General features: G+C 44.6%; 1 protein-coding gene across 2 annotated transcripts in view; it reads right to left on the bottom strand.

Moving 5' to 3' along the window:
• The window catches only part of si:ch211-130m23.3 (uncharacterized protein LOC558547 homolog), a 55,531-nt gene that overhangs the window by 28,554 nt on the left and 1,051 nt on the right, over positions 1 to 25,926 (bottom strand). For both annotated transcript variants that reach the window (XM_037098890.1, XM_037098891.1), the window contains exon 2: positions 1,833 to 1,905. In XM_037098890.1, the coding sequence (XP_036954785.1) occupies positions 1,833 to 1,905 (73 nt within the window). The remainder of the gene's footprint in view (positions 1 to 1,832; positions 1,906 to 25,926) is intronic.

The following is a 25,926-nucleotide window of genomic DNA, read 5'->3' as shown; positions in this document are numbered from 1 at the left end:
TTCATATGGTTAAAATAATAAGACCGTTGTCCCACCTGCTCGACAAGCAGCGTGAACAAGTGCTAAAATAACAGGAAGGACTGACTCACTGTGCTTTCAATCAGACTGTCCTGACCTCCGCTGCACATCAGACACACTGACTTTTAGAAGGAATGCTTCGCTTTGAAGTTCCTTCTTTTTTTTTTTTTTTTTTTTTGGAGGAGGTCAGGAACCAGCTCTCGCATGCTTTCAGTCTGGAGTTTGCAGTTCTAGTAAAAGACAACTGTTTACTTGAAACATTATAGGCAGCCAGCAATTCCCATACACACCGTGACCAAGAAGGATTTGCTCCCTCATAATTGCTCGAACGGTTACAAAAGTTGCAGAACGGCCAAGACGCCACTCAGTTCTCACATTTAATTGGCTGCGGCTCGGCCCGAACGCGGCGGCAGACGGTTCGGGTCAGGACAGTGTTTAGCGCGCTCCTTTATTCCCCCCTTCATCTGGAAAGGCGTGGAAGCAAAATAGCATTGACTGTGCCCGCATATCCTGTCTTCTTGTGGTCTGAGCTCCCGGGAGGTTTGTTCATTTACCTTGAGCGTGCTATGACGAGATCCCTTCAGCGTGATTACAGGCAGATGGAGGCTGTGTGTTGCGGGGGGCTGCTCTCGTTACACCCAGGGCTGAGACTTCGGATAAGCTCTACCTTTCCACCCCTATGAATAAACCGTCAAACTAACTATTACTGAACCTTTTTAATTTCTGTCTGCGTATTTTTGTTTGAGCCATCAGTTTAGTTTGAAAGTTTCTTGATTCGAGTCCTTCCCGAGCTGCCTGTCTTTGATTTACGTGTCGGTATTCGGGGTCCGATTCGTGACTCGTCTTCCTGGGCTTTTGTTTCCCTGAGCCCGGGGATACACTGTAAACAGATGTGGATGATAAAAAAAAAGTGGATAACAGGCCTTTAAAGCCATGTTTCACTCCACCCTCCACTATTTCCAGCGAGAGCAACACCGTGGCATAATGTTTACCCCGCACGCGCACGTGTGTGTGTGTGTGCGTGCGCGTGCTCATGCATGCACGCCCACGTGTATTGTACACAAGTGGCTGTGTTTATACTTGTTGCGCTCTTAGCTAATGCGTTCCCACACTTGAACACGACACCGCCTATCCTTTTCATCTCCCACATCTGCGGAAGAGAGAGCAAGCGATATGGCGGAGGAAAGGGTGCCAGAGAGACACAGAGGTGTGTGTATGTGTGCACGAAGACACGCTGAAGCCAGAGTGATGAGAGCTGGTGCCAGCTGATGATGTAACCTTTTCCATCCCTCCTCTCTCTTTGTTCTCTTCTTCCTCTGGCCAAGGCACAGCGAGCCTCCAGCCACTGTCTCCTACACTGTAATTTACCGTCATTTGCAGCCAAGCCCCGGAATCAGCTGACCTCATTTTCAACCCATCACCTTTTGCAGAATTAAAGTGAGGACATGCTCGCTTTCTCAGGAGGAGTGGCGGAGAGGTAGATAAAAAAAAAAAGAAAAAAAAAAAGGAGGAAGTGTGGGACTCAGGGAGAACAAGAGGGAGACTGAAAGAGATCGACTGGGACGCAGCTGCTGAGCCAATCAGAGGATGATGTCAGTCGAAGACGTCAGCTGCCGGCTGAGCGCCGTAACTCGGCGGCTCCCGTCTCACTAAACGCAGGAATAATGTTAAAAAGCCCGTCTGCTGCTACCAACCTGTTGGCTCAGCACTGTGAGTCCAGGCTCAGCTGCTCAGCCAGTAGCCTCACTTGCCGGACACACTGCATGACCCTTCATGGTGGACACACAGGCACGTGCAGGATGTCGGTGACTTACCTCTGAGAGAAAGGTCTGTGCGGACTTCTGTGCTCCTACATGCAGCAGGTACTCGTACACGTATAGAGCTAACCTGCACATGAAAAAGGAAAGAACACAGTGGGAAGAGGCGGGTCAGTTTGTGCATCGAGATCCAAGCAGTCAACGGTGCGCTTTGGGTAAGTAAAAATACAACTTTAGAAACACAAGAGAATTGGAGGTTGCAGGCCCACAGATGTAAAGAAGAAGACCCTCCTCATCCACCCCTGGACTTTTTATGAGTTGCAGCTCTTTCACGTAAATGTTTTCCAAACACCTCTGCCCAACTTTTGAGCCGGAAACCAAATCTAGCACCGCAGACAATTACACTTCCTACTCCGTATTAAAGGTAAATCCATATTTAAGAGGAGGTTTCTCCCAGGATCGCCTAAAAATAAAGACGATGAAGCCTACGCATGAATACGAATTGCAAGGCAGCGCCAAGATGCGATGTGCAGCGGCTTGTGAGGGCGTCGCGTCACAAATCTCATGAGAAACAGGGAGACACACACCAGCTGAGGAGGCACTAATCATCTCTCAAACGCCAACCAGGCACAGCAGCCTTGAAAGGCAATTCAAAATTCACCACTACCTTATGCTAAACGTAAAACCTACCTGTTTGAAGTACAAACAGCGGGGTAATAAGAGTAGGATTGGTGGGACAGCACTGTAAAACACCTCAGCCCCGTTCCTCGGGGGCGCTCCACACACTTCCTCACAAGGCTTTGATCACAGTAAGAATTAATTACAGGCTTGATTTGTTAATCAATTCTCCTCCCATCGTGTCTGTGCCGGTGCTAACAGCAACACAGGGAAGAGGAGGGGGACGATCCACTGGGTCTATAAATACAAGATAAACATTGATCCACAGGAGATCAATAGTAGATCACTGACTCCTAATAGCACCCTGTAGGTTTGGACGGGGAGTCTGCTGTAACGACATGTATTCGCTGCACACGAATAATGAGATTTTTTTGTCATGAGTTTAACAAAGGGGGGTAATGTGCAGGAACATTTGTGCTTGATCCTCACATTTCCCCTAAAATCAATATTAAGCAGGTTAAGGGCTGATGGTAGGATTCCAAAGGTGCTGCCTCAGTGTTTTTTCGTCTACCAGAGATGTGCTACATGTTCAGTTTATGTCTTCAGCCACATAAGAAAATAGTTAGAAGTTGGTGTAGTTGGTGAAGTTGGTGCATTTTTTATTAATGATTGAACATCCAATCCACCATTGTCTAAAAACACTGTGAAAACGCGGTGACACAGTAGCTGTAATTGCCATTCATGTTCTGTAAATGACTGAAATGCTCAGCTGATTATCAGTAATTGCAGATATATTTTCTGTTAATCAAATAATTGATTATATGACAAGGCGATTCAGAGATACATACACTGATGAGGCGCAACATTACAGAGGACTAACAGGCAAAGTGAAAAATCGTCTCGTTACAGTGAACGGTCTTGCTGGGAAACCTTGGGTCCTGGTTTTCATGTGGATGCCACTTGGCACACATCATTGTTCCCCAGCTTGGAAAAACCACAGGACTAAAAACACGCAGGTGCGAGACACCACAGGTCGCCCCAAAAGGTTCTGTGCCCATGCATCCATGGGTCAGAGCCAAGTCCGATTCACAGCTACCACAGATACTGATCGGCTTGGCATCTGGGGAATTTGAAGGCCGGTGAAAAAGAGCAAATCCCCGCCCAACATTTCTGCATTGATAAATGTACTTAACAATGTCACTGTTTCAGTCACAAAGACCTTTCTCAAGACATGACAGAGGGCTTAAATGCAACTCATAATTACGTGACAATCCAACATACACAATCATTTAATCCATATGAGCTGTCAAAACCAGACAATATCTAAAGTCCCTAATGCCAAAGAGATCGTCATATAATTGTGAGCTGTATTCAAGCACTGTGTCACTCTGTCAAAGGTCCTTGTGACTGAAACCTCATCAGCCCTTTTTTTTGAATAAATCAACTACTGCAGAGGTGACAAGTATTTGCAGCAATTTACACTCTGGGGAACAAGTACACTGGGATTAGATCTTTCGGGGGATTTGATTCCCTGCACCACACACACACACACACACAAAAAAAAAAGAGATTAAGAAAATGGTGTTCGTATTCCTTCGAATCATCTCGCACATGGAACTTGGAGGCCGGGTGACACCTGGAACTCATTGTCACATTCCTAGAGCTGTTCCTGAGCAGGTTTTGTGAAGCGGCGGGGTGCACTGTTCTGCTGGGGAGGTCACTGACATCCGGCAGGGCTGTTGCCACGAGCACTTGTGTGTGCGTGGTGCGTGCCGATGGAACTCACGGGTTCCCTGCAGAACATCGTGTTGTAACAAGGTGATCGACGTGGTTCACTTCGCCCATTCTTCCTATCGATGTTGGCTGCCGTGTAGATGCACAACACGCAATATACATGTGACGCATGATAGCACCAGCTTTGACCTGGAGTTTGTGGCGTCTTGCGTGAGCACGATAGTGCACGGTCGGGTGTTCTGTCCTAGAACCCCCACTGAAAGGGTGCTACCAGCCCGCCGTAGCAAATCCAGACTCCTCTCATATCGAGGTAAAAATAAACTCCCCAGACAGCCCTGTCTGCCTGTCTGTACATGATGGACTGCACACCTTTCTGCTCTGCACACAGGTACTCCGTCTCCTCACCCCACCTCCCCCATTTCTCTTTTCTTCATCACTTTTACCCTCTGTCTCCCCTCTTCCTCGTCCTCCTCCTCCTCTATCTCTCTGCCTTTTCTCTCCTGTTGGGAGAGAGCTTTCTTCTTGTACTCCCTTTTGGTAAGAGATCATGTTTGTGTAATAATGAAAAGGTAAAGGGTATCAGCCGAACCTCTTCCTCGCCGCCTTTCCCTCTGTTTTTTCCCCATCCTGTCCCATCTCTCTTCCCCCTTGGTGGCATGGCAGTAATGTTTAACCAAAGAGATAGAGACAGAATGTTTCACAGGGACAAGGTTAACCGAACAGCGAGAGGCTTGACAAAACTCTTGACACCTCGACAACCGAACATGAATAAAAGATGCGGCCACTTTTTTCCACGGCACTGTACCGCTCTGAACACTTCGAGGAACAAACTTGCTCTGTCGCTCTGTTCTGCATCGTTTTCCTTTCAACCTGTCGAAAATCTGTCACTCTCCCCCCCGCGAGCCCTTGCACCAGCTACAGAAGCACGGGCATGCGACTATTTATCATTCCTGGGAAATCTCACGTGTCTGCAATGAACACGGACGGAGCGATGATGACAAGCCTGATCGACCACGAACGCGTCGTGTAAATTGAGACGTGAAAGCTTGTTCTCGGCACGCACTGGCCTGCATCCAGTCAGCTATCTATTACCGCAGAAAACACACCCTCAGTGGCAGCCTTTGAGGCAGACTGAAGGGTTTGACCTATGATTGATTTCGCAAGAGCTGTAAGATGCGACCTCTAGCTCCTGATCTGGAGGAAGGGTCAAAGAAAGTCAGGGAACACCAGAAAGGTGGAAAGATAAGGGGGAGAAAGTTGATGGAATGAATGAAGGAGAAAAACAATACGGGGCAGCAGAGGTGAGCGGGTTGTTGCACGTTTTGGGGTAAAGATGAGAGGAAAGGAAAAATGAAGCACCATCACTTCCAGAGATACACACATAAATCAAACCTAACCGTTCCCGTCTCCCTCCCTCCAATCTCTTATTTATGTAACACACACGCCAACCGAAGGCAGAGTCGTAACACGACTGATAAGCATGCGGCAAAGCATCAGAGGAACGCTCAACATCCACTGAACTTTAACACGAAACTACTAATTTCTTCAAAGACGAGCGACAGGCTTTGAAAACATGAAGCCCCCCTCGTGTCGCTCTCTCATTGTTGAGCTACCACTTGTTCAGCTGAGCCTCCCGCTGATAAAAAAAAAAAAAAAAGAAAAAGAAAAAAAAAAGCACCCAACATTGTGGAACTCCACTGACTGACAGTCAAAATACTGAGCTGAGATAATGTTTGAGGATTAGAGGACGTGGGGGGGGGGACTGCTCAAGGTCAAGAATCTAAATTTCACACAATAAAGTGGGAGCATTACAAAGACTCTCTTGTCATTAACTAAACTGTCACTTTAAATAATCTCTGCATAAGGATGTGAGGTAAAAGTACTCCGACTGAGACAGCCAATGCATTTATAATGGTTCTGACTCCACATTAGTCCCTCTGCATTAAAGCTCTTTTGGGGTTTTTGCCCTTGATGTCGGACATGCCCCACAGAAATTGTGGACACTTTTCATTTCCTACCTGTCTGTCCTGGAAATTTGTGTTGTAAATACGAACCACTTTAGATTAATCACAACTGCAGCCGGGATGATTGAAGAGATCAGGTGCCTCCCACTTTACACACTCTTCTTATGTACTTAACTGTGTGTGTGTGTGTGTGTGTGTGTGTGTGTGCATGCCATGTGAGTTAGTGGTGGTGAGTGGGTACAAGTGTTGAGGGTGGGGCGCGCAGGGGGGAAGTTTAAGATCCACACCTGACCCTTTTCTCCTTCAAATTCAAGTGGTTTTGTCTTTGGTGAGTCACTTTTAATTATATTCATATTTACAAGCGACCCCCATCCTGGCCGCTCTTGTGAATCTGCAGCCGGCGCGCTCGAACAGCCAGAGACCGAGCTAAGCTTAATGAAGGCAGCGGGCAGAAACGGTGACTGCCTTCTGTGTTGCCGTGTTACCGAGCCGTGCAGAGAGGAAAGCGTGGAGAGGAGGAGAGCGGCTCGGAGCTCAACCACAGCCTCATCTAAAAGGCAAAGACGTGAACCGATTTTCCAGGATCAGCGTTTGGGAGGAACCAGTAGATCACTGCTAATCAATTTACCGCCATGGCGATCAAAGTCTGGCAGAGCGTCAGCTCACGACAGGCCGCGGCTTCGGTGATTGGATTTGCTTGTTATAGATTAGCTCCAGATTATTTCACCCTTGTTAAAGACCGAAATGGAAAAGCGATTATACTTTTGATTGGAATTGGCATGTTTAATTGACATATTTACGAGACTTGCCACTCTGCTGACTAAGCCCAGTGACACATTTTTTGACCAGACAAATCAAATTAAATGTTCAGTATTTGAATGGAGAAGTAATCCAGAGGCGCTGAATAAATGCTTGTCTGCTAACATATTAGTGACGAAGAAGTCACTTCTTCAGCAGATGAATAGAAAGTAGCCTTACACTGGCTGTGTTTGATGTGAGGCAACGCATGCTTGACCAAAGCGGACCTAACCCTCCGGCAACCATGCAAAAACCCTTACCGGCTGCACCTGATTGGAGGAAAGCAACTCGTGTGCTGCTGCTTTGGGGATTTCCAGCTGGACCGGCATTGCAGCTAGATTGGAAAAACTTTCTCTTGATTTGACCGAAACTGCTCAGCAAAACGTGTTTTCTGAAGACATTTTAGGCGTGAAAAAAAAGAAATGCAGTTGCAGAATTTGTCTTAATTATCTTCCATTCCTGCAGTAATTCCTTCCTACACTGAGAGTAAAGGGGAGGCGTGAAAACGACGCGCCTTAACAGTTAGAGACCAGCAATATCAAGCCCCCACAGTATGTTAGCTGCACGGAGAATGTCCTAATACTTCACTGCTGATGAAACCATCCAGTGCAAATCACGATCTTTATTTTGAAGCTGCACATATTTTACTTAATGCTATAACCAAGAGAAAGAGAAAAAACACAGTAGAAACAGTCGCTCCTCTTATCCTGTAAGTAACAACCTATACATTTGCCTTATTTGCTTGAGAACAGAATCTGTTGGATGCGAACGGCGGCGGGAAACAATGTCTCTGCCCACAGGAAGTGATGCGTACAAACAGTCTCCGGCGGCGGTTGGAGAGCGCCGCGGTCAGAGGGGGGTGTCTTGTCCCTTCCGGTACCTGGTATGTAATTATCGCCGACTGTAACTGTACAAGCGTGCGCTCTTGTACAGATGTCAAACTACATCACAGTACTACAAGCTGTAAACACTGAACTGACACCTCTTGCAGCTGATATGGTTGAACTTGTCGGCAGACGGTGGCTTATCTACGCGAGCAGCAGACGAGGATTAACATTTGCATTCACTCCGAGTCTTGTTTCTGGCTCCACAGTGAACGTGACTTCTTTAAGCTCTGTTTTGCTCTCCACCGATTCCTGACAGGACATATCCGGCTCTTTAGCTCCACTTTCTTCACCAGACAGTCTCTTAATTTGTAGTGTGTTGAGTTTTTTTTCTTTTTTTACAGCCTTGTCACAGAGAAGAAAACACAACAAAAAAACCCCAACTACTTACGCAGATGAGCGATTAAACTGTGATGGACTGGGGGTAATGTCTGTGGGTTAATTACTCTGAGTGACCTCTCTCCTTACACACAGTCACCTGATCTGATAAAACAATTCATAATAGCAGCGATAAGTCCAAAATGCAAAGTGAGGCTTATGATACGATCTGACAGGTGTGTATATAGGTATGACTTCACAACTTCACCTGCTGAGCATAATCGAATTAGTGCTGTCCGAAATATAACAACTGAAATATGAACACTGTGAGGATACAGTTCACCTCACGTGACATCATCGGCATGGCAAAGACGGTTTTGAAACCGGGGGAACGAGTGCTTTGAATATATGAAAATGGTGGCCTTCAGGGTCCATCGTACGTCTCTCGGTGACACCTGCTTCACTGTCTAAATGGGGTTACACAAACTCAGTTGAATGTTGGTACACAGGTATATTGTTGCACGTGTATTCTTGATAATTGTACAGACAAATGAACCAAACAAAAAACAAGAACAGGCAGCCAGAGCGTGGAACACGATTCCGCCGCGGAGGAAAATTACAGAGAGGCAGCAAAAAATGGGAGAAAAGAGAGTGATGGGGTGACAAGGAGCGCAGCATAGAGAGATGAAAGGGTCTGGTGAGGAGAGGAGAGTGGAGGAGGGGGATTACAGAGACGGAGAAAGAGAAGGCAGATGGGGAGGATGGAGGTGATGGGTGCGAGCGGATGAGCCCCCGAGATGAATACTGGTGAGATCTGTAAACTTTCATATTCTAATGTTGAGGATCCTCACTGAGCGTCGTCTCAGTTAGCCGAGCTCCCCGCTGTGACCTCCTTCTGCAAATTAACACAAAACCCTGCAACAGAAACAGTCAGGCTAAACTAAACCTGACTCCTTCCACTCTAGAAGAGAAAAATGAAATGACTACACGCTGTGCTGAAAACATAACCTACAGTCAGGACGGAATGAAAGACACATAAGCATAGCATGCCTCGGAGAATATGCTGAATTTCATTATATTTATATAAATGAATTCCAATGGGTTCTGTGTGAAAGGTAGTAACAATAGAGAAGTAATCCTAGATTGAACTAAGTCACAGTCAGGAAGTTGAAATACTGTAATTATCTCCTGGATATGCTTACCTTCTATGAAAGACTAAATTGCTGCTTTAAATCTCTGCTGTGTGTGTTCAAAGTAAAGAATAATGTTAGTAAAAGTGACACTGTGAAGTATCTACTGAGAGCTATGGTTTCTTTGAAGCACTTCTGCTCTCAAGCAAATGGAACACTTCACAGAATAATAAAGCAATAAGGAGAAATAAAGTGACTCCTTTAAATTTCCCGTGGAAATAACATTAACACCTCATGATAAATTAGACCTGCCGTAAACTGCAGTTGGGTAAAGCTCATAAAGTTTAGTTACGGCATCATTTTCAATGCCGCGGCTGTATTTTTGCATTGTTGTTAATCAAATATCCCATCCTGTGTCATTAAAGTGGGTCTGTTTTAAAGGCTTTGAATTTAGGTACAAAAAAATGCCATATGGTTCTACAGCTTAACCAATACTGGATGTTTGAGGCTGGTTCTGATATCTATAATAGGGAGTTTAAAAAACCTTACATTGATATGCAGCTGGTATTAACATTTTAACTTAAATATATTGTTTGAACAGACTAACTGACCCTTGATTAGACAAAATAACTGAACTAAACTGGACATTTTAGAGTGTAAAATCCACTTTTCAGTGGTCTCTGACTATATACTGCAATGGTGAAGTTTTCTAAATGGCCTCACGTCCAGTTTGTTTCTCTACAGTGCGTGATGCCCCTTTTTAATAACAAGCATAAGCAATTGCTAGTACTGTAGTTTGCTGATGTCTTAGTAGCAATTCATGTTTTCGCTGATGTTGTGTCTGATAGTCCCACATTTCAGTGTGGCGTTCTCCCCTTTCTGATGGCCAGCAGTGAAGTTGCAGCACTTCACACTGTCCCTGTGAGATCAGTGCAGGCTGGCTGGGTCGGAGCAAACGTTGCAGATGTTTTAGCCTTTAAAGCACCACTAGTCGGCTTACTTCCGCTTCAGCGTCGGGCTAACTTGAACAGAGATTTAAAAAAAAGATTTAATCTAAAGTGATGATGCCCAACAGGTGATTTTGTGAAGATTGTGATGTTCAAAGAAAATGACGGTTGCCTCTTTCACAATGTTGGCTAACAGAAAGAATCTTTTTCGGCCCTTGTGCGTCAATGACAATGTACTTACACCGTTTTGCCACTAAGAAAGTTGGCTTCGAAGAAACGTAAACGCCTTTCGATGGCTGCAGATGCTGTATGAGGGTGGTGAAGGGTTGTAACAATTCACAGGGCAAGATTTGGACGACTACCCCTTGTACCTCTGTCCTTAGGGGCACTTGAAAAAAAGTGGTGTGATAAATGGAAATGGGATTAAGCCTTTCTCTATTGCTTTTAGCTTTGGCATTTAGGCATTTACACTGTATGCATGACTGCATTCCATTGTTTCTGTTATTTTGTCCAGCCCTCCCTATAGTCATCATATACTCATCATACAATCAGACTCTTGCACCAGGCAGTGGTAAAGACCTGTTGTTTACAGTGGTTTGCATCCTTGTCCACCGGCATCACTGACTGTCCTCTCATGAAATCACACGGCAGGCCACAACACGGATCCCCGACACCTGCCTTTAACTCGGATATGATCGTAAACATTATCATCACCATCATCTTTATCATCACGCCCCGTCGAAAGCAAAGCCAAGCGGGCATTTCACTCGAGCAATCAAAGCTCCGAGAAAGCCCGCCATCAAACAGACGCCACCTGTGGATGAGCGGAGCGTTTGGCAAGCTCGGGCTCCAGACAACCCTGGCGGGGATAGAGAGAGGGACCCCGCCGTAAAAAGAGAGTGCAGCCATCGAGCTTCTGCCCCTGCTGAGGACAGCCCTGTGTGTGACAGCCAAACACTTTCCCTGATTAATCAAGCCTAGCAGTGGGGCTTTACGTGCCATTAAGAGCCTCGCTAAATGACTTCACTTCATTCATTAAAGTGGAGCATCCTCTGCGGGTGGAGCGGGCCCATGCTTGCCAGACAGCCAGGCAGACGAGTGAAAGCTGGGAGAGAGATGGTGGTAGGGGCAGTGATGAGGGTGGCGGGGGCACTGAGGCAAGATAAACAATGACAAATATAGACCCATTACAATGCTGAATAATTCATCTTATACGCAGGGCTTCAGGAACACAACAGGGGGGGGGGGACAGCCATGGGGGATTATGGAGCCTTTATACAGTGAGGAGCATCTTCAAAACAGGGCTATTTATGCACGCACCTTGTCTGGGACAGGTACAGCGGCAGAATCAAATCACCTTATGTGGAGAATCGGGCAACGGTGGCCTAATCCCTGACGCACTTTCATTAGGTGAAAGTATAGTTTTAATGACTCAGTGCAGCCGAGTTGGGCAGCTAGGTGCAGGTGGATTAACTGTTTAAAAAGCAGGCGGGAGACATCTTTTCTTTCAAGTCCTCTGCAAGCACAGCAAACACAAAATAAAGAGGACACCGGCCGTCATAATCATACACACGGTTTCAAAGAGGAAAAAGCTAGAAGAGGAGACAGATTGCGGAAGGCAAAGGCAATGAATGATACACGCAGATAGCATCGAGGGAAGGACAAAGACGGGTAATTTACCAGTCAACAGAGAGATTAAGATGGAGAGATGGAGGGAGAGATAAAGAGATAAGGATTAGCAGCAACAAGAGGACTAAGAGGGGAGGAGAGGAGACGAAGAGAGTCAGGGAGAGAGAGAGACGGAGAGGAGGGAGAGAGTAAATGATTAATGAAAGGAGCTGGGAAGCGCAAAGAGAGGAGGTCAGGACTGCGCAGGGTAGGAGCGATGCTGCAGCCGCTGAGCAAAACCGAAAAGGACAATATCATCAACGTGCCTGCTGCTGCTGTCACACACACCTCCATACTGACACTAGACTAGACCACCAGACTCACACCAACCCCAACCCAGCACCTTTTAATTCATAAAAAACAAGAACTTGTTCATTATCATTATCTTTGATTGGCTTTATGATTATTGCATAGTTACTCCTATGAGTGCAACACAATCAAATCTGCATGTTGATAAAGTTTTTGTGCAGAGGAAAAAACATCCGTCAACGCGGACATGATTTATTATTTAAGTGTGAAACGACTTCCATTAGACTCATTCAGCTTATGGCGAGATCTCAGTCAAACACATGCCTTCAATTAATCCCCAACTGGCGGTGGGGCTGTGGCTCTATCGCCGGCTGCTCGCTGATGCATTTCTAATTGGTATTTTTGCTGATGGTCACAAGTTAAATCTATATTCTCCATTACCACTCCACGGCCTCCCCTGGCGTCTCTCTAATGGCTCCGGCTAAAGGCTGAGCACTCGTTTCGAGACATTCATACATAGTAGATTCTCCCTGACGCTGACCCGCCTCCGCGTAGACCTCAGCTACAGGTTCGGTGAACAGTCAAGAGTTGGGAGGCGCAGTGAAAAGTTCACTTCGGCTTTGAAGATTAACTAAACATGCGTCATAATCCCGCATGGAATCAGGCTGAGGAGAGACACTCACACTCAAATAAAGTGTGCTTTATCTGCTCGTGTTCCCCGCTTCGTCTCCACTGAGATGGTCCTAACACGCTGCTTTGCTGAGCAAATGTTTGTCATAGCCTTTATCCCTCTCACTTCCACAACACATAGTAAAGCCCCGAGTGGAGCATTGGCTGGCTGACAGGCCTGAATGCTCCAACACCGGCTTGGCAAGGCTCGGCGTAACCGGCGCTGGTTGAGAGCGGTCAGAGTGAACGGAGCTGGCTGACTTCGGAACTGTGTGAGAGGTTGACCGGCCACGCAAATAAAATCACTGTGACATCATGCAAGAGGCTGATAAATGCTTTCACATGAGCACTCGAGGGATAATCATGCTGATCTGCAGCATTATACTGTATGTCCTGCTTTCAGCTGATAAATAAAAGACCACGGAATGTTTTTTTCACAGTCCACATGATAAAGACACGAAACCAAACATGATGCTGGGAACAGCCAAGCATCTTTTAGGGAAATGTTCCTCCCGCAAAGAGGAATTTACCAGCGGAGGGGTGAAATGTCATGCGTAGTAGTATAAGTCAAAAGAATGACGTTCATATCCTGCCAGAGAGGAAGACTCCTGCGTGCCTTGGCTCACCTCAGTGTGGACCTTGTGTTTACCTTTCATTAACTCGAGATCTCAGAATCCTCTCCTCCCCCTGCCCGCAGTTGGGACAGTCAAATGCAAAGTGAAAAAATGCTTTAAAACAGCCACGAGAAAAAAAAAAAAAGAAAAGAAAAAACCTCTAGGTTCTAATGTTTGAGTTATACATTGTTAAATAGATGTGCTGGGACAGTTTCTGCTTCTGTATCTCTGGAATGCATATGTTTAATTACAGCAAATACCCACAAGAGCTCAAATGCAACATACTTTTACTTGATTCGAGATCCATTAATCAACGACAGGGCGCTACCGTGGACTATAGGGTTTCGGTAAACAGCATCCGATTCAGATTAGGCTTTTTGGAACCTTTATGTGAGAGAAGAATATTGTCAGCTCGTGTAGTGAGACGGATAACAGCCAGCTTATCAAGATGCTCTGACCACAAGCCTAACTGTAGTTGTAACCCCCATCCAGTACACACTGTCTCTCTAAAAAAGACTACACCCAAAACCATCTTCCAAGCAACCTCCTCCTCCTCCTATCTTCCAAGGACACAAAGTCACACAGAAAGAACATAAGTAAACTAAACGCAAGCCGAATAATGCACAGATGAAATCTTCTGATGTCTCCATGGAGGAAGCTTAAATAAATAACTGTAATTGTAATATTGACTGTGAGACCTGATTTGTAGCTAGAATCACATGTTACATTTAATATCAAAACAACAGTACATTACAGTACTTGTACTTCTATGGCTGCAACAAAAAATATTAGATGATCTGTAAATTCTGTTCTGCTCATGAAATTAAAGAAAATAGTGAAAAACCTGTTAATTCCTAATTCCAAAGGTATTTTCCTTTTGTCTGACAGATACTGCAAAACCTAAAGATATTCAGTTCACTGACACAAAAGACAAAAAAACAACAAAAAAACAACAAGGCAATGTTTGGTATTTTTTATCACCTGTTCTACTGACAGTTCTAGATAACCAAACCCATTTGAAAAAGTCCACCTTTTCCCACTGTTGCTTAAATTCCTGCTTCACGTCACTAAGTGTGCGTGTTGACGATGGCGTACGAATATTGATAAATTTGTCATTTTGCCTCGTGTGTTTGTGTTTCAGTGAAAACACTGGCTGTGAGTTCGGTGGGTGGTGTGTACCAGACTATGTTGACTGATCACAGCTCTGGCAGGATACGCTCCCCCACTCGCATCTTGAAAACAGCAAATTAGTGCAGCTGCAATTAAGACTTGCACAGACAATACAATAAAAAGGAAGCCTGATACAGGCACAATCAGACAAAGTGAAACAGTTCTTGTTCTGTCAGCAGTGCTGAGACTCTGCCATCTCACAGAGCAGACAACAATGCCCAGGGCTGAGATAACAGGAAATGCCAGCTTATCATAGAGAGGGAGAAGCGGGGAGAAATGGTGAGAGAGCGTGATGGGTCGCTCTCTGTTTACGAAGAGACTAATCAAGCAAAAATGCAGTCGTGTCCGTTATATAAAAATCGCTTGTTTACAGGTTTCAGCCAGTAAGGTTTTTTTTTTTTCTCCTCTACGAGCGAAATCTGTTTGCAGAACATGTAAAGTGGATAAATCAAATAAAAGCGGAGGCAAATCCATCACTTTCTTAATTTGAGTTCCATTTCATTGGCTTTGATTTGTTTAGATTGAGTCACCTCTCGTGGGGAGTTTGTTTAATTTCACAGCTGAAAGAACACCAATGATTTTTAGGAGTGTTTTCCTTGTTCAACTTTCTCTACAAGCTATTACAGTAAATTCTGAATGCAACACAGCCATAAAGCCCAGAATATTAAACTGCTGTTTACAGACAGAACTCGGGAGTTTGATGACAACACTTAATGATCATACGAGGGTAATTACTGCATTCTTTTAAAGTCTATTTCCAGTGTTTCACCAGAAGAGGGGAGCTTAATGGATTGTGAGTGTTGAGGCAATACTGAGCAGTTGTACATGTAACAAAAAAAACCCCCAAAACATAACTAGCTCTGTCTACAAAACGGCCAAAACACTGATGCTGGAAATAACAGACTAGCTGGAACTCACTAATTGCTTTCTCCATAAAATGTTACCAAATACTGAATAAATACCCTTCAAATGTCCACAAATTGCTTGTTCAAAACCTTAAAGAGGTCAAATCTCTGATACTTGGAGGACAGCATATTTTCACATGTGAGAGGCTTTTCAACCAGAACAAGTTTTGCATTTTTGCATAAATAACTTCACTGATTAAAAACAAAAAAAAAACAAACAAAAAAAAAAGTCGCTGATTAATTGTCCATGGTCTGGTCAGTTTTTAAATATTCGTTAAAAAAAAAGAAAAAAAAATGACAATTGAAGAAAACGGCCCTAAAATCAACCTGAAGATGATTCAACACCTCTCCAAAAGGGAACACTGTGACATTTATGAAGGAAGGATTTACTGTTGTGCATTCACGTGGTGTCGGAATAACTGATAAATGCTGCCTCGTGTTCAAACAACTAAATTAGTGTACTGGTGCAGCGACGAGTCTGGGACCAAATCACTTTGTTTAACCACTCTGAGCAATAAAATGCTGCACATATCATGTTTGCAGCATCTGGGTTGTTTGAACATAATTACTTAAAAGTTCACAAACACACTGAACTCGGATGAACGACCTCACAGCTCTGGAAACGGGACCATCCGAGGAGCATGTAAATGTCCGGTTGCACCACGTCAGTCTTAGCTGCAGCGTTGAACTGACGAGTGACTGAGTGTGCGAGCTCTACGTACGTTATTCCAACCCCTTATGATTCCTGGCGCAAATTAGGGTACACATTTTCCATGGTACAAAGACGCTAATCCTCATTCTGAGAGTGATTTTTATTCATACGAGCAAGGGAATACTATTGACACTGTTAGCCCACTTACCTAATGCTTCTAAAGTCCTAAAAGTCCGTTATTATGATACTGCGTTACGTGAGCAAGTTCAAGTTCACTTCTTGTTAACTGCCAAACGTCTTTTGTTTGAGACCAAAACATGCTTCTCTTTCTATCCATTGCAGGCTAAACCATCGAGTTTCTCACACAGATTTGATTAGTTGTAGCTAGTTAGCTAATTATGCCGATGCTGGTCGACATGTTTCTGCCTGACTCTATTTTTTCAAGCTGACGGGTATTAAACCAAGACCCGTGTGGGAGCTCTCATTATGTGCTACTTGGTGACTGCATATGATATATTGCTGAAAGCTGCTAGTCCAAATGCCGGTGTCCTCATCCATAAAACATGGACGAGAAGGAACAGCAAGGTTCTTGTATTGCAGTGTAGTCATAGTACAGTCCATAGTTGCTCATACTATTTTAAGCACCGTAAGGAAAAATATGTTAGACGGTTGTTGTGTTGGCCAAACTATCTCACACACGGCTGTACACATATGTTTCTCAGGTGTAGCTGCCATCAACTGAGCCTGGTCATGGCTTCCCTGTCATACAGTAGCGTGCAGGAACTCGAGTGTCACTCTCCTTTCCTGCCCGCAACCGCAGACCGTCCGACGTCACGCCGGCATTGTTCGGCTCACACAATGCAACATTCCTCAATCAGGAGCAACTCCACCAAAAAACCAGAGGGAGACGGAGACAACCAGGAGGAAGGCACTGCTCTAATCTTATAGGATTAGAATTCTTTTGGAACTAATAGGCCTCTATTCTTTTTGAACAACAAAGCTTCGAGATGAGATAAAAAAAAAAAAAACCTGACACAGATGAAGGCAATCTACAGCAATTTAGGAAAGAATGTGAGGCTATTAAGGCCTGCACAGAGGCTCGAGAGGAAGTATAAATAACCATTCAGAGAAACACATCTTGCTGCAACATGAGGTTGTATACATTAGCAGTAAACTGTATGCACCGAGATGTCTCTAAATGAATAATACTGTTTAATAATGAGAAAAAACATGCCAAGTCGAGGTAAAGACAAACACTGGTTGTACTTCTTCCCGGTCAGTGAGCTTCAATCACTGTTGCCCTACTTTGCATTGTGTGTCACTCATTTCACTTATCACCCCTTCTCCTCTGTGGATGAGAAATGGCATTTAGTGGACCTTAAAATGGCAAGAACTCAATGCCAGAGATTTAAATCCTAAGTGAGAGGATATACTGCCTTGTATTCGGGGGGGGGAGGAAATGTCATGGAGGACTATATAAGGATCAGTGGACAGACGGCCTGTATGTGGTCATGTAAGGACGACTCATTCATGGAGAATTAAAGTGAAGAACTCTGTGGTTCACAAAACAGACAAGGGACATCTGAGGCCATGACATTGAAAGAACTAATGTGTGTCTGTGCAAATGTGTGTGTATATATATATATATACACATACATACATATATACATATATACATAGAGAGAGAGATGTATAGATACAGACATAGATATACACACATACACATACATATATATATATATACACGCACACACACACACACACACACACACACACACGAAGAGAGAGAGAGAGAGAGAGAGAGAGAGTCTGGAGCAGTTCCTAAGCCTGGCCGTCACGCATGCTTAACCTTGCGCTAGTGCCTGTGCGATGCAGCTTGCATATCAATGATGGAGGAATATCAGCAGAGAGGCCGCCAACCAACCTCCACTATACTCAGCAGGCAGGGGAGGCACAGCAGCATCCGCACTTACACTATGGCACCAACAATAGAAATTCAAGTTAGACTACAGTGGCGAGCACAAGAGCTGTCATCATACTGTAAAAGTGAGATGCAGCTGACTCATGTTGATAAAAATAAAGATGTGCGTTACATCACTGGCAGGGCTGTACAAAATAGTTTGAAGCCTCAAAAGCTTCATTCATAATGCTGACATTCAAAGTCTAAATAAATATTCAGTTGTTTCTTTGTTGATATTTCTGCACAGTTGAACATTCGATCAGGTCACACTTATATTATCATTATATTACCGTCAGAAGGGAACACCAGGTAAGTTGTGCAGGGCCCTGGATCATGGCAGTGCCCAAAAGGGCACTCTGACCCATAAAATCTGCTGGGGGTGCTTTTGGAGGTCATCTTTCCTGGCCTTCATATCAGTATTTCATTGGTTGCTGCATAGGATTGTTTAATAGCCAATAACTCCAGAGCATTATTAAGTCCAAAAGTCCATATGTGTTGGCCAGTAACCATTTGAAGACAACATCTTCAATGTGGTCATAGACTCTGATAAGATTACAATAAATTACTTTAGTCCTTAAAAAAAGGTCATATTATATGCGTGGTAGAGCAGGTTGACTAGTGATCGAAAGGTCTAGGGCTAGGGCTAAGGCTAGTTCAAATCCCGGCTCCGGGCAAGGCTGAGCTGTATGTCGAAGTGTCCTTGAGCAAGATACTGAACCCCACATTGCTCATCAGTGAGGGCCCTGCGATGAGCTGGCGACTTGTCCAGGGAGTACCCTGCCCTCACCCTGAGACAAGGCTGGGATTGGCTCCAGCAGCAACACCCCGTGACCCCATGGAAAGGGATAAGCGGTTACGGACAATGACATGACATGACATGACATGACATTATGTGCCTGCATTCCCTCAGCACATGGCGCTGCATTATGATGTCATCACTTTCATACCAATGCCGAAGAGATCATCAGTTTTGTTCACTTACATTTATTAAAGACATTTGTATAAAAGACTAACTTATTTAATGGATTTCATGAATCAATTAATTCAAATCATTTTGATTTATTTATTATTATTTTTAGGATGACAATGTCACATTCACTGACAACATACATTTAAAGCTTCATTTCGAAACCTCAACAGAAGCTTTAAAAAAGACCTTTGGTACTCGTCTGATTACTGGAAAGAAATGAGGATGCTGGATGTTTCTGACAAGAGAATAAAAAATGTTGGACTGCCAATCAGTAAAGCAGTGAGCAGGCTTTAGCCTTTTTTTCTCAAATGAATCTGCAGACAGTAAGTGTTGTTTCCACCAACAGCATTTACTTTTGGCTGCAGCACTCATGTTACAGGAAGTGCTTTGAGGGAGCGTCCTGACTACCGGGCTGTGGTTTGGAGCAAAGCTGTGCATATTTGGTGTCACCAGGGGCAAAAAAAAAAGGAAAAAAAAAAAAAACCCTTCCTGACAAAAACCACAAGTGCTACTACTAACAACAGGAACAAAGCCTGGCAGCATGGATCGCACTTCCCAGTCATGGTCAGCAAAGCATACTATAAAATGCCTCTCTCTCTGCTTCACGTCTCACACTCATCCACAGTGCACTGATGTGAATCCTCCTCTCACCAAATGTCAGTGTCTTAATCCCAAAGATAAATCTGATACAGTGTAACTTTTGCAGGTAGAAGAAGTGGGTTCTTAGAGGAAGAGAAGAGAAGAGAAGAGAAGAGAAGAGAAGAGAAGAGAAGAGAAGAGAAGAGAAGAGAAGAAAAGAGAAGAAAAGAGAAGAGAAGAGAAGAGAAAGATATGATGTGACGGTGTGTTTCTAATTAAAACCGAAGCATTCAGGGACACCCATGGGGTCCTAAGGGACCGGCACCAGGTGATAAACTCACTCTACCGTATCCTCCGTCTTTTGAAGGGAGTGATAAAAGACTTTCAGGATGCTGTGCCCTCTCCTCCTCTCTTCCCCTTCTTTCCCACATGCTATCTGATGCCGACGGAGGCTTTTTGTCACGTCGATCCTTCCCAAGGACCCCAAGGCGTCCTGTGAGGGTGCCTTCTACAGGGTCCTGTCTGTTGATTGACACATCACCCCTTTTTCTGCCTGCGTCGATCAGAGGCTGTCTCCCCCCCACCCCCACCCGCCTAACACAGCTCAATAAGAGGCCGCTGCTTTGATAGCAGTTCTGTGGCAAGTTACATCTCTGGCAGCGAGGATAAGAGAGAGACTAGGAGGGATGCCAGCAGATAAAAGAGAACTTTTAACAGCCTCTATGTGTTCAGCAGGTTAAAAAGTGATTTCTATCAAGGCCCTGTCAAACTGTCATCATCACTTCTCGTTTGAAAACAGCTCTGTATACGCAGGAGAAAAGAAAACATATCAGAGCTCCATTTCTTGTCTGGTTTTTCTTGTAATCCCAGATTGATGCTAATCTAACTCGCTGCCAGGATTAAACGTTATACATTGGCAGCAGTTTCAAGGCGATATCTTCACTCTGACCGTCAGTGTGGGTGAAGTACGACAATAGAGACGCGGTGACAGTTCTCCAGGGCTCTCGCAGTTGTTCACAAGTGTCCCACGAGAGCCGGAGAGGCTATTAGCTGTGTAATGATCGCTGGATGTTGTGGTTCACATTCGCACGAGGCGGCGTGACAGCCAGATGGAGGTTGATTTTTGAGGGTGAAACATACGGGGAAAGGGCTGTAAGCAGGCAGCTTACTGACTTACACATGCAGTCTGCTCTCTGTTGACCCAAAGCAGCACAGAGCGGATACAGATGCACATCATCACGCAGATTTATATTGTTCTCTGTCAACAGGGAGGAGCAGAGGCCTCACCATGTGGCTCTTGTGTATAGGGTGAGGGGTCTCTCACCGGGGCTTTTTACTCCCGTCACTGGACTTCAGCCAACAGAACCAGGTGTGGCCACTTACCCAATGTAAGTGATTCCACAGAGAGAGTGTAGAGTGCAGAGGTTCCGACTCACAGCCATTACGGAGCATTAGACCAAGAGGTCCTGCAGGAGATCACCTGACCCAGTCTGACCTGGACACAAACTCTATCTCCCCCCTCTGATCTTCAGTCAGTCAGTCCCTCTGTCTCTGTCTTTAACCTCTGAACAGCTGACCTGTTGCCAAACTTTTAATTTTTTTTTTTTTTTTCTCCGCCATTCAAGTCTGACGCTCATTTATTCCACCAAGCCGACCGACAACATATGTTTGTCCTCTGGCTATATTCCTTTGTTCATGCTCTAACAAATGATCTTCCTCGCTCCTTCCTCTAATGAGTGCCATTTCTCAAGGACACCGAGATCGTGGCAAACAAACAAAAAGCTCATCAGTTACATTCATCAGGTGGCAGCTGGCACAACATCAGTTTCCCTGCAAAAAATTTGAGGGAAGGCGTCGTGAGCTTACAGTACGTGTGTGTGAGAGCGATGCTGCTCTATTTTTATTGTAGTTCTCCTGTAATGCGACTCACTGTCAGAGCCAGAGTGGCAGCCTGAATCGCTTCTATCGGATAAACACTCCCAGCATGCACTGCTTTGCCTCAGTCTGCGCAATGCTGCATTGGCAGCCTCCTGGCAGGATTCTGAGGTGTCTCGGTTCAGAAGTAGCTGTGTGTGTGTGTGCCTGAATGTGTGTGTGTGTGTGTATGTGTGTGTGTATGTGTGCAGAATGATGATCCTTACAGCACCATAAATGCTTAAGTCTGCACCAGATTTATGGCTGGCAGCTGAACCACAGATAGAACAACAATGCCACTTATGACAGTTGGACTTTTTACAATGTGGGTAAACAGCTTATAAATCTGATAAGTAAAAGAAAAACTAATCAAAAAAAAAGAAACTAACAGGTTTCACTTTCTAGGAAAAAGCCCACAAAAGCAGATACGTGGTGTACTGTATATCTGTGGGACCAAGAGGGACGGAGAGAAGCGAGAAGGCTTGTCGGTGTGTGTGTGTGTGTGTGTGTGTGTGTGTGTGTGTGTGTGTGTGTGTGTGTGTCTTTTAAGCGGTCTTTGTTCCATGTTCATTTCACGCACACAGAAAAGGGGGGAAAAAAGGAATGTGTAGTATGCGCTGCGATGCAACTCGCTCCGAACCGCAATCCCAGAACTATGTGGAATGTGTCCTCTAACTGCCAGTGACTGAGACCTACACTCGTTGAACAACTGCAGTACACAGTCAGTGGTCGTGTACTGTCACTCTGAATCAAAATCAAGTGCGGGCCGCTACACAGGTACAGCCAGAGAGAGGGGGGAAAAGACAGCGGAACAGTGTTGCCGTCTAAAGGATAAGAGTTCACTAGGTGTAGAGTAGGGCTGCAGCTAAAGATTGTGTTCATTAACATTTAATCTGATGATTATTTTCAACATTAATCAATTAATGGTTGGGTGTATTAAATGAAAAAAAAAGAAGAAAAATTCTAATCATAAAATGACATCTTTTAATTGCTTCTTTTGTCCAACCAGCTTTCCAAAACCCCCAAAACTCTTTTATTTACCCTCAAAAATGTCAAAGAAAAGCAAGTGACTCAGCATCAGCTATACACCTCGCTGCCATCACTTTGTTATTGGAACTACTTTAACAGAAGAAATGGTCGTAATCAAAATTACTGATGGCTAAATGGGGGATACTGTCTATGCTGACTCTCCCAATTGTCATTTTTTCAGTGCTTTGAACAACACAAACAAGTTTTCGGAGGCAGATTTCACCTAACTGTGGAACATCCAACTATGTGCATGAAACGATACCACTGGAGTTAAGTGAGACAATTATTTATCAATTTCTATGATTTCTGTGAACAAAACATCAGTTTCTTACTCATCTGCTCCTCTTTATCTGCGCACCGTCCTCTGTAAAGGGTACAGATGAACTAAAGTTAATTAATTAATGATAACACCAAGGCCTTTAAAAGAAAAAACCCTATCTGTAGCGCTCTACATTAATTTAGTGCTAATGCAAACAAACCTTCCTGCTGCTGCAGCTTCATATTAACAGTATTTAACTGACAACACACAAGTTATTATGTAATAACTTTAACGCTTACTGCAAACACTGGTCAAAAAATGGCGACAGTGCAAAACAAGTCATTTCCGACTGTTGTTGACTGTGGATCAGTTTGAGGAGCAGTTTGTTCACTCTGTGGGAGTAATGGAACAAAAAGTGGCCTCAGTTAGCAGCAGTTAGATTAAGATCTGCAGGCAACAGGCTGCACACCTCCAGCTTCCCAGCCAGGTTACTGATGCCTTTTCTTTCATTAACATTGATAGGTTTGGTTTAAATCCAAAATTTTTCCAAAATGGTGAAGAGAAATGAGTCTCCCGCTGCTCTGTGATAAGACTCTGTTGGCGCGCAGAGCAGGCACCTTCAGTTTAAAACCCCTGCATCTGAGTATTTATTTAAAAAAGAGCAAAGTGGCGCCGGTGGACAAAGTGACGTCACAAGTAACGTGTAACAAAACAGCATTAAATAAAACAACTACTGTAATGCTGCAGAGATGCCCAGGCCAACAAAATGTTGTTTTTCAAATGAGTTATTAAAATGTCACATCATCATGATTTTAACGGTTGTTTTCAGTGAAAATGAAAACAGTGAGGCACAAATCATTCCCAAGAGTCATTTCATTCCCACAATCACAATATCTCTCAAGTTAACATGATTTTCTGACCCCCTTTTTAAGATTAATTCCTATTTGACATCATTTAGAGATGTCAAACCTTATAATGATTCTTGCAGAGAAATTCAAAGGTCTGGAAGTTTCGTATTTCCAGTGAGGATAGAAACTGTACCCACGCTATCCCCTATATGAAAGAAAATGAAGCTTCCTTTTTATTTTGGTTTGGTAACCCCGGGCAGACTGGATACAGTAAATTTACAGCCTTACACAGCATTTAACGTAGAATCTTTATTAAAGTGCTGCATTTTGTGATTCTCCCGAAGCAGGGCTTTTATCACCCTATATTACTTTTTATCTCCAAGTTAAAGCGCAAAACCACCGGATAAACATTTGAAAATCTGCGTTATATTAACTTGGAGAAGCAGAAAAAAAAAGTTCCCAGCATGCATCGGTAGCGATGGCGCGCCACACGACTCGGATGCTTATCGCACCCACACACGGGGGGACGGAGCTGCACGGAGGTCAGCAGCATTTAGAGCTCCTCTGCATCTACATGGGCGAGACGCCAGGGCCCCGTGTCTGCGGGGGTCCATTCTGAGGTCAATACTACAACACTGTAAACTAATGATCCAGCAAATTCCCTCAGTCCTGCTCTCTCCCCTCCTCCTCCCCTCCCTCAGTCTGTTGGTGCCCTCTGCCTCTACCAGCCTCTGATCCCCCGCTGCGCTGCAGAAATGAGAAACAACTGAAGCCTCGGCAGCGCTGGGCCTCCGACACACACCACTGATAAACAAGGCTGCTTGTTAAGAGACAAATGTTGCTCTGCCTCGTCTGATATTTGCCTTTCGCCGTGTTTTCATCTAGTGCGTTCTTCCTTGACATTATAACGCCCAGTGGAAACATCCCTCTAGCCGGGTAGCGAAAAACACAGGATAACGAAAAGGATCTGCGTGGAAGTCCAAATTAAATGCGATGCCAAACAGTGAGACATAATAATAATAATAATAATAATAATAATAATAATAATAATAATAATAATAATAATAATAATAATAATAAAGTCAGAAGTTTAGCGTCGGCAGGACAGAGCTCTGCCTGTTTTAGATTTCATCAACACTTCAGTGGAGTGTCTCAGGGGTCACGTGTCAACATCTCTGACAGAATCCAGCACAGACACAGAGACGGCTCAGTCACAGCAAGTACACGCGGTGCAACACACGCTCAATAAACCCAAAAGTTGAGCGGCAGAAGTTTGGGTGTATGATTCCTTTAGAGACAGCAGGTAATCCACTTTACATAGGCCATGTTGACACGGCGCGCCTGAAAAGGCAAAAGGAAGCCTGTTCGTCATAGGTTAATCTCGCTGCACCGGTACTTCTACAGAAGAAATATCTGCTGCGCTTTACCGACAGGAGAGCTCATCTCACGCACTACATGCTTCCACATACGCTCACGGTTTTTTTTTCTTCCACACACAAACTGTCTTCCAGGCCTCGAGGAAGATTTCCATCTCTGCCTGCCGCAGAGAGAGCCGCGCTGCTCTGTCCCTATCCTTTCTGTATCGATTGTGGGGGGGATGAAGAATGGGGCTGTACACTCCATCACACTGTGGACAAACATGAGCGAGCTGCATTCAAAAGACACAATAAATAAGTAGCAGTGGCTCGGAGCGGAGGTGAGATGATTAACACACTCTTACAGGTACACACACACACACACACACACACACACACACACACACACACACACACACACACACACACACACACACACACACACACACACACACACACACACACAGGTTAAATGCACAGTTTTCATCACACTCTAACTCCTCTCCATCTCTCCTCTCATGTCGCTTAACCAGAGAAGGTGAAGAGGCGAGCGTACACGCGTCCGGCTGCTCACACTCAAAAGGCACATCGTCAAGAAGTGCATGCCGCTGTCTCCCAGTGGGTGCTGATCTGTGGTCCCTGCTCAGTGACCATCTGACCCCCAGCATCCAAAATGCGCTGAGCGGCCGTGCGCGGCTGACTGCAACCGAATGGCGGCTTCACCTTCCCAAAAACCATCCCACACGGGATCTGTTCTCCGCTGCTAGTCAGGTTTTGGCACATCTGGATTTGTTTTTTGTTTTTGTTTCTTTCACATCTCATACATTACAGGAGGTAAACTGTAGACCCCGTGCCAGACTGTTACAGTTTTGGGTATCTGTAGCGTATTTGTTGAGTTTAACACTGTCCACCTCCCA

This window comes from Acanthopagrus latus, chromosome 5 (genome assembly GCF_904848185.1).
Source record: "Acanthopagrus latus isolate v.2019 chromosome 5, fAcaLat1.1, whole genome shotgun sequence".
NCBI lineage: Eukaryota > Metazoa > Chordata > Actinopteri > Spariformes > Sparidae > Acanthopagrus > Acanthopagrus latus.
The sequence above is the reverse complement of the archived record's forward strand: the minus strand, read 5'-3'. Positions and strand labels throughout refer to the sequence as shown.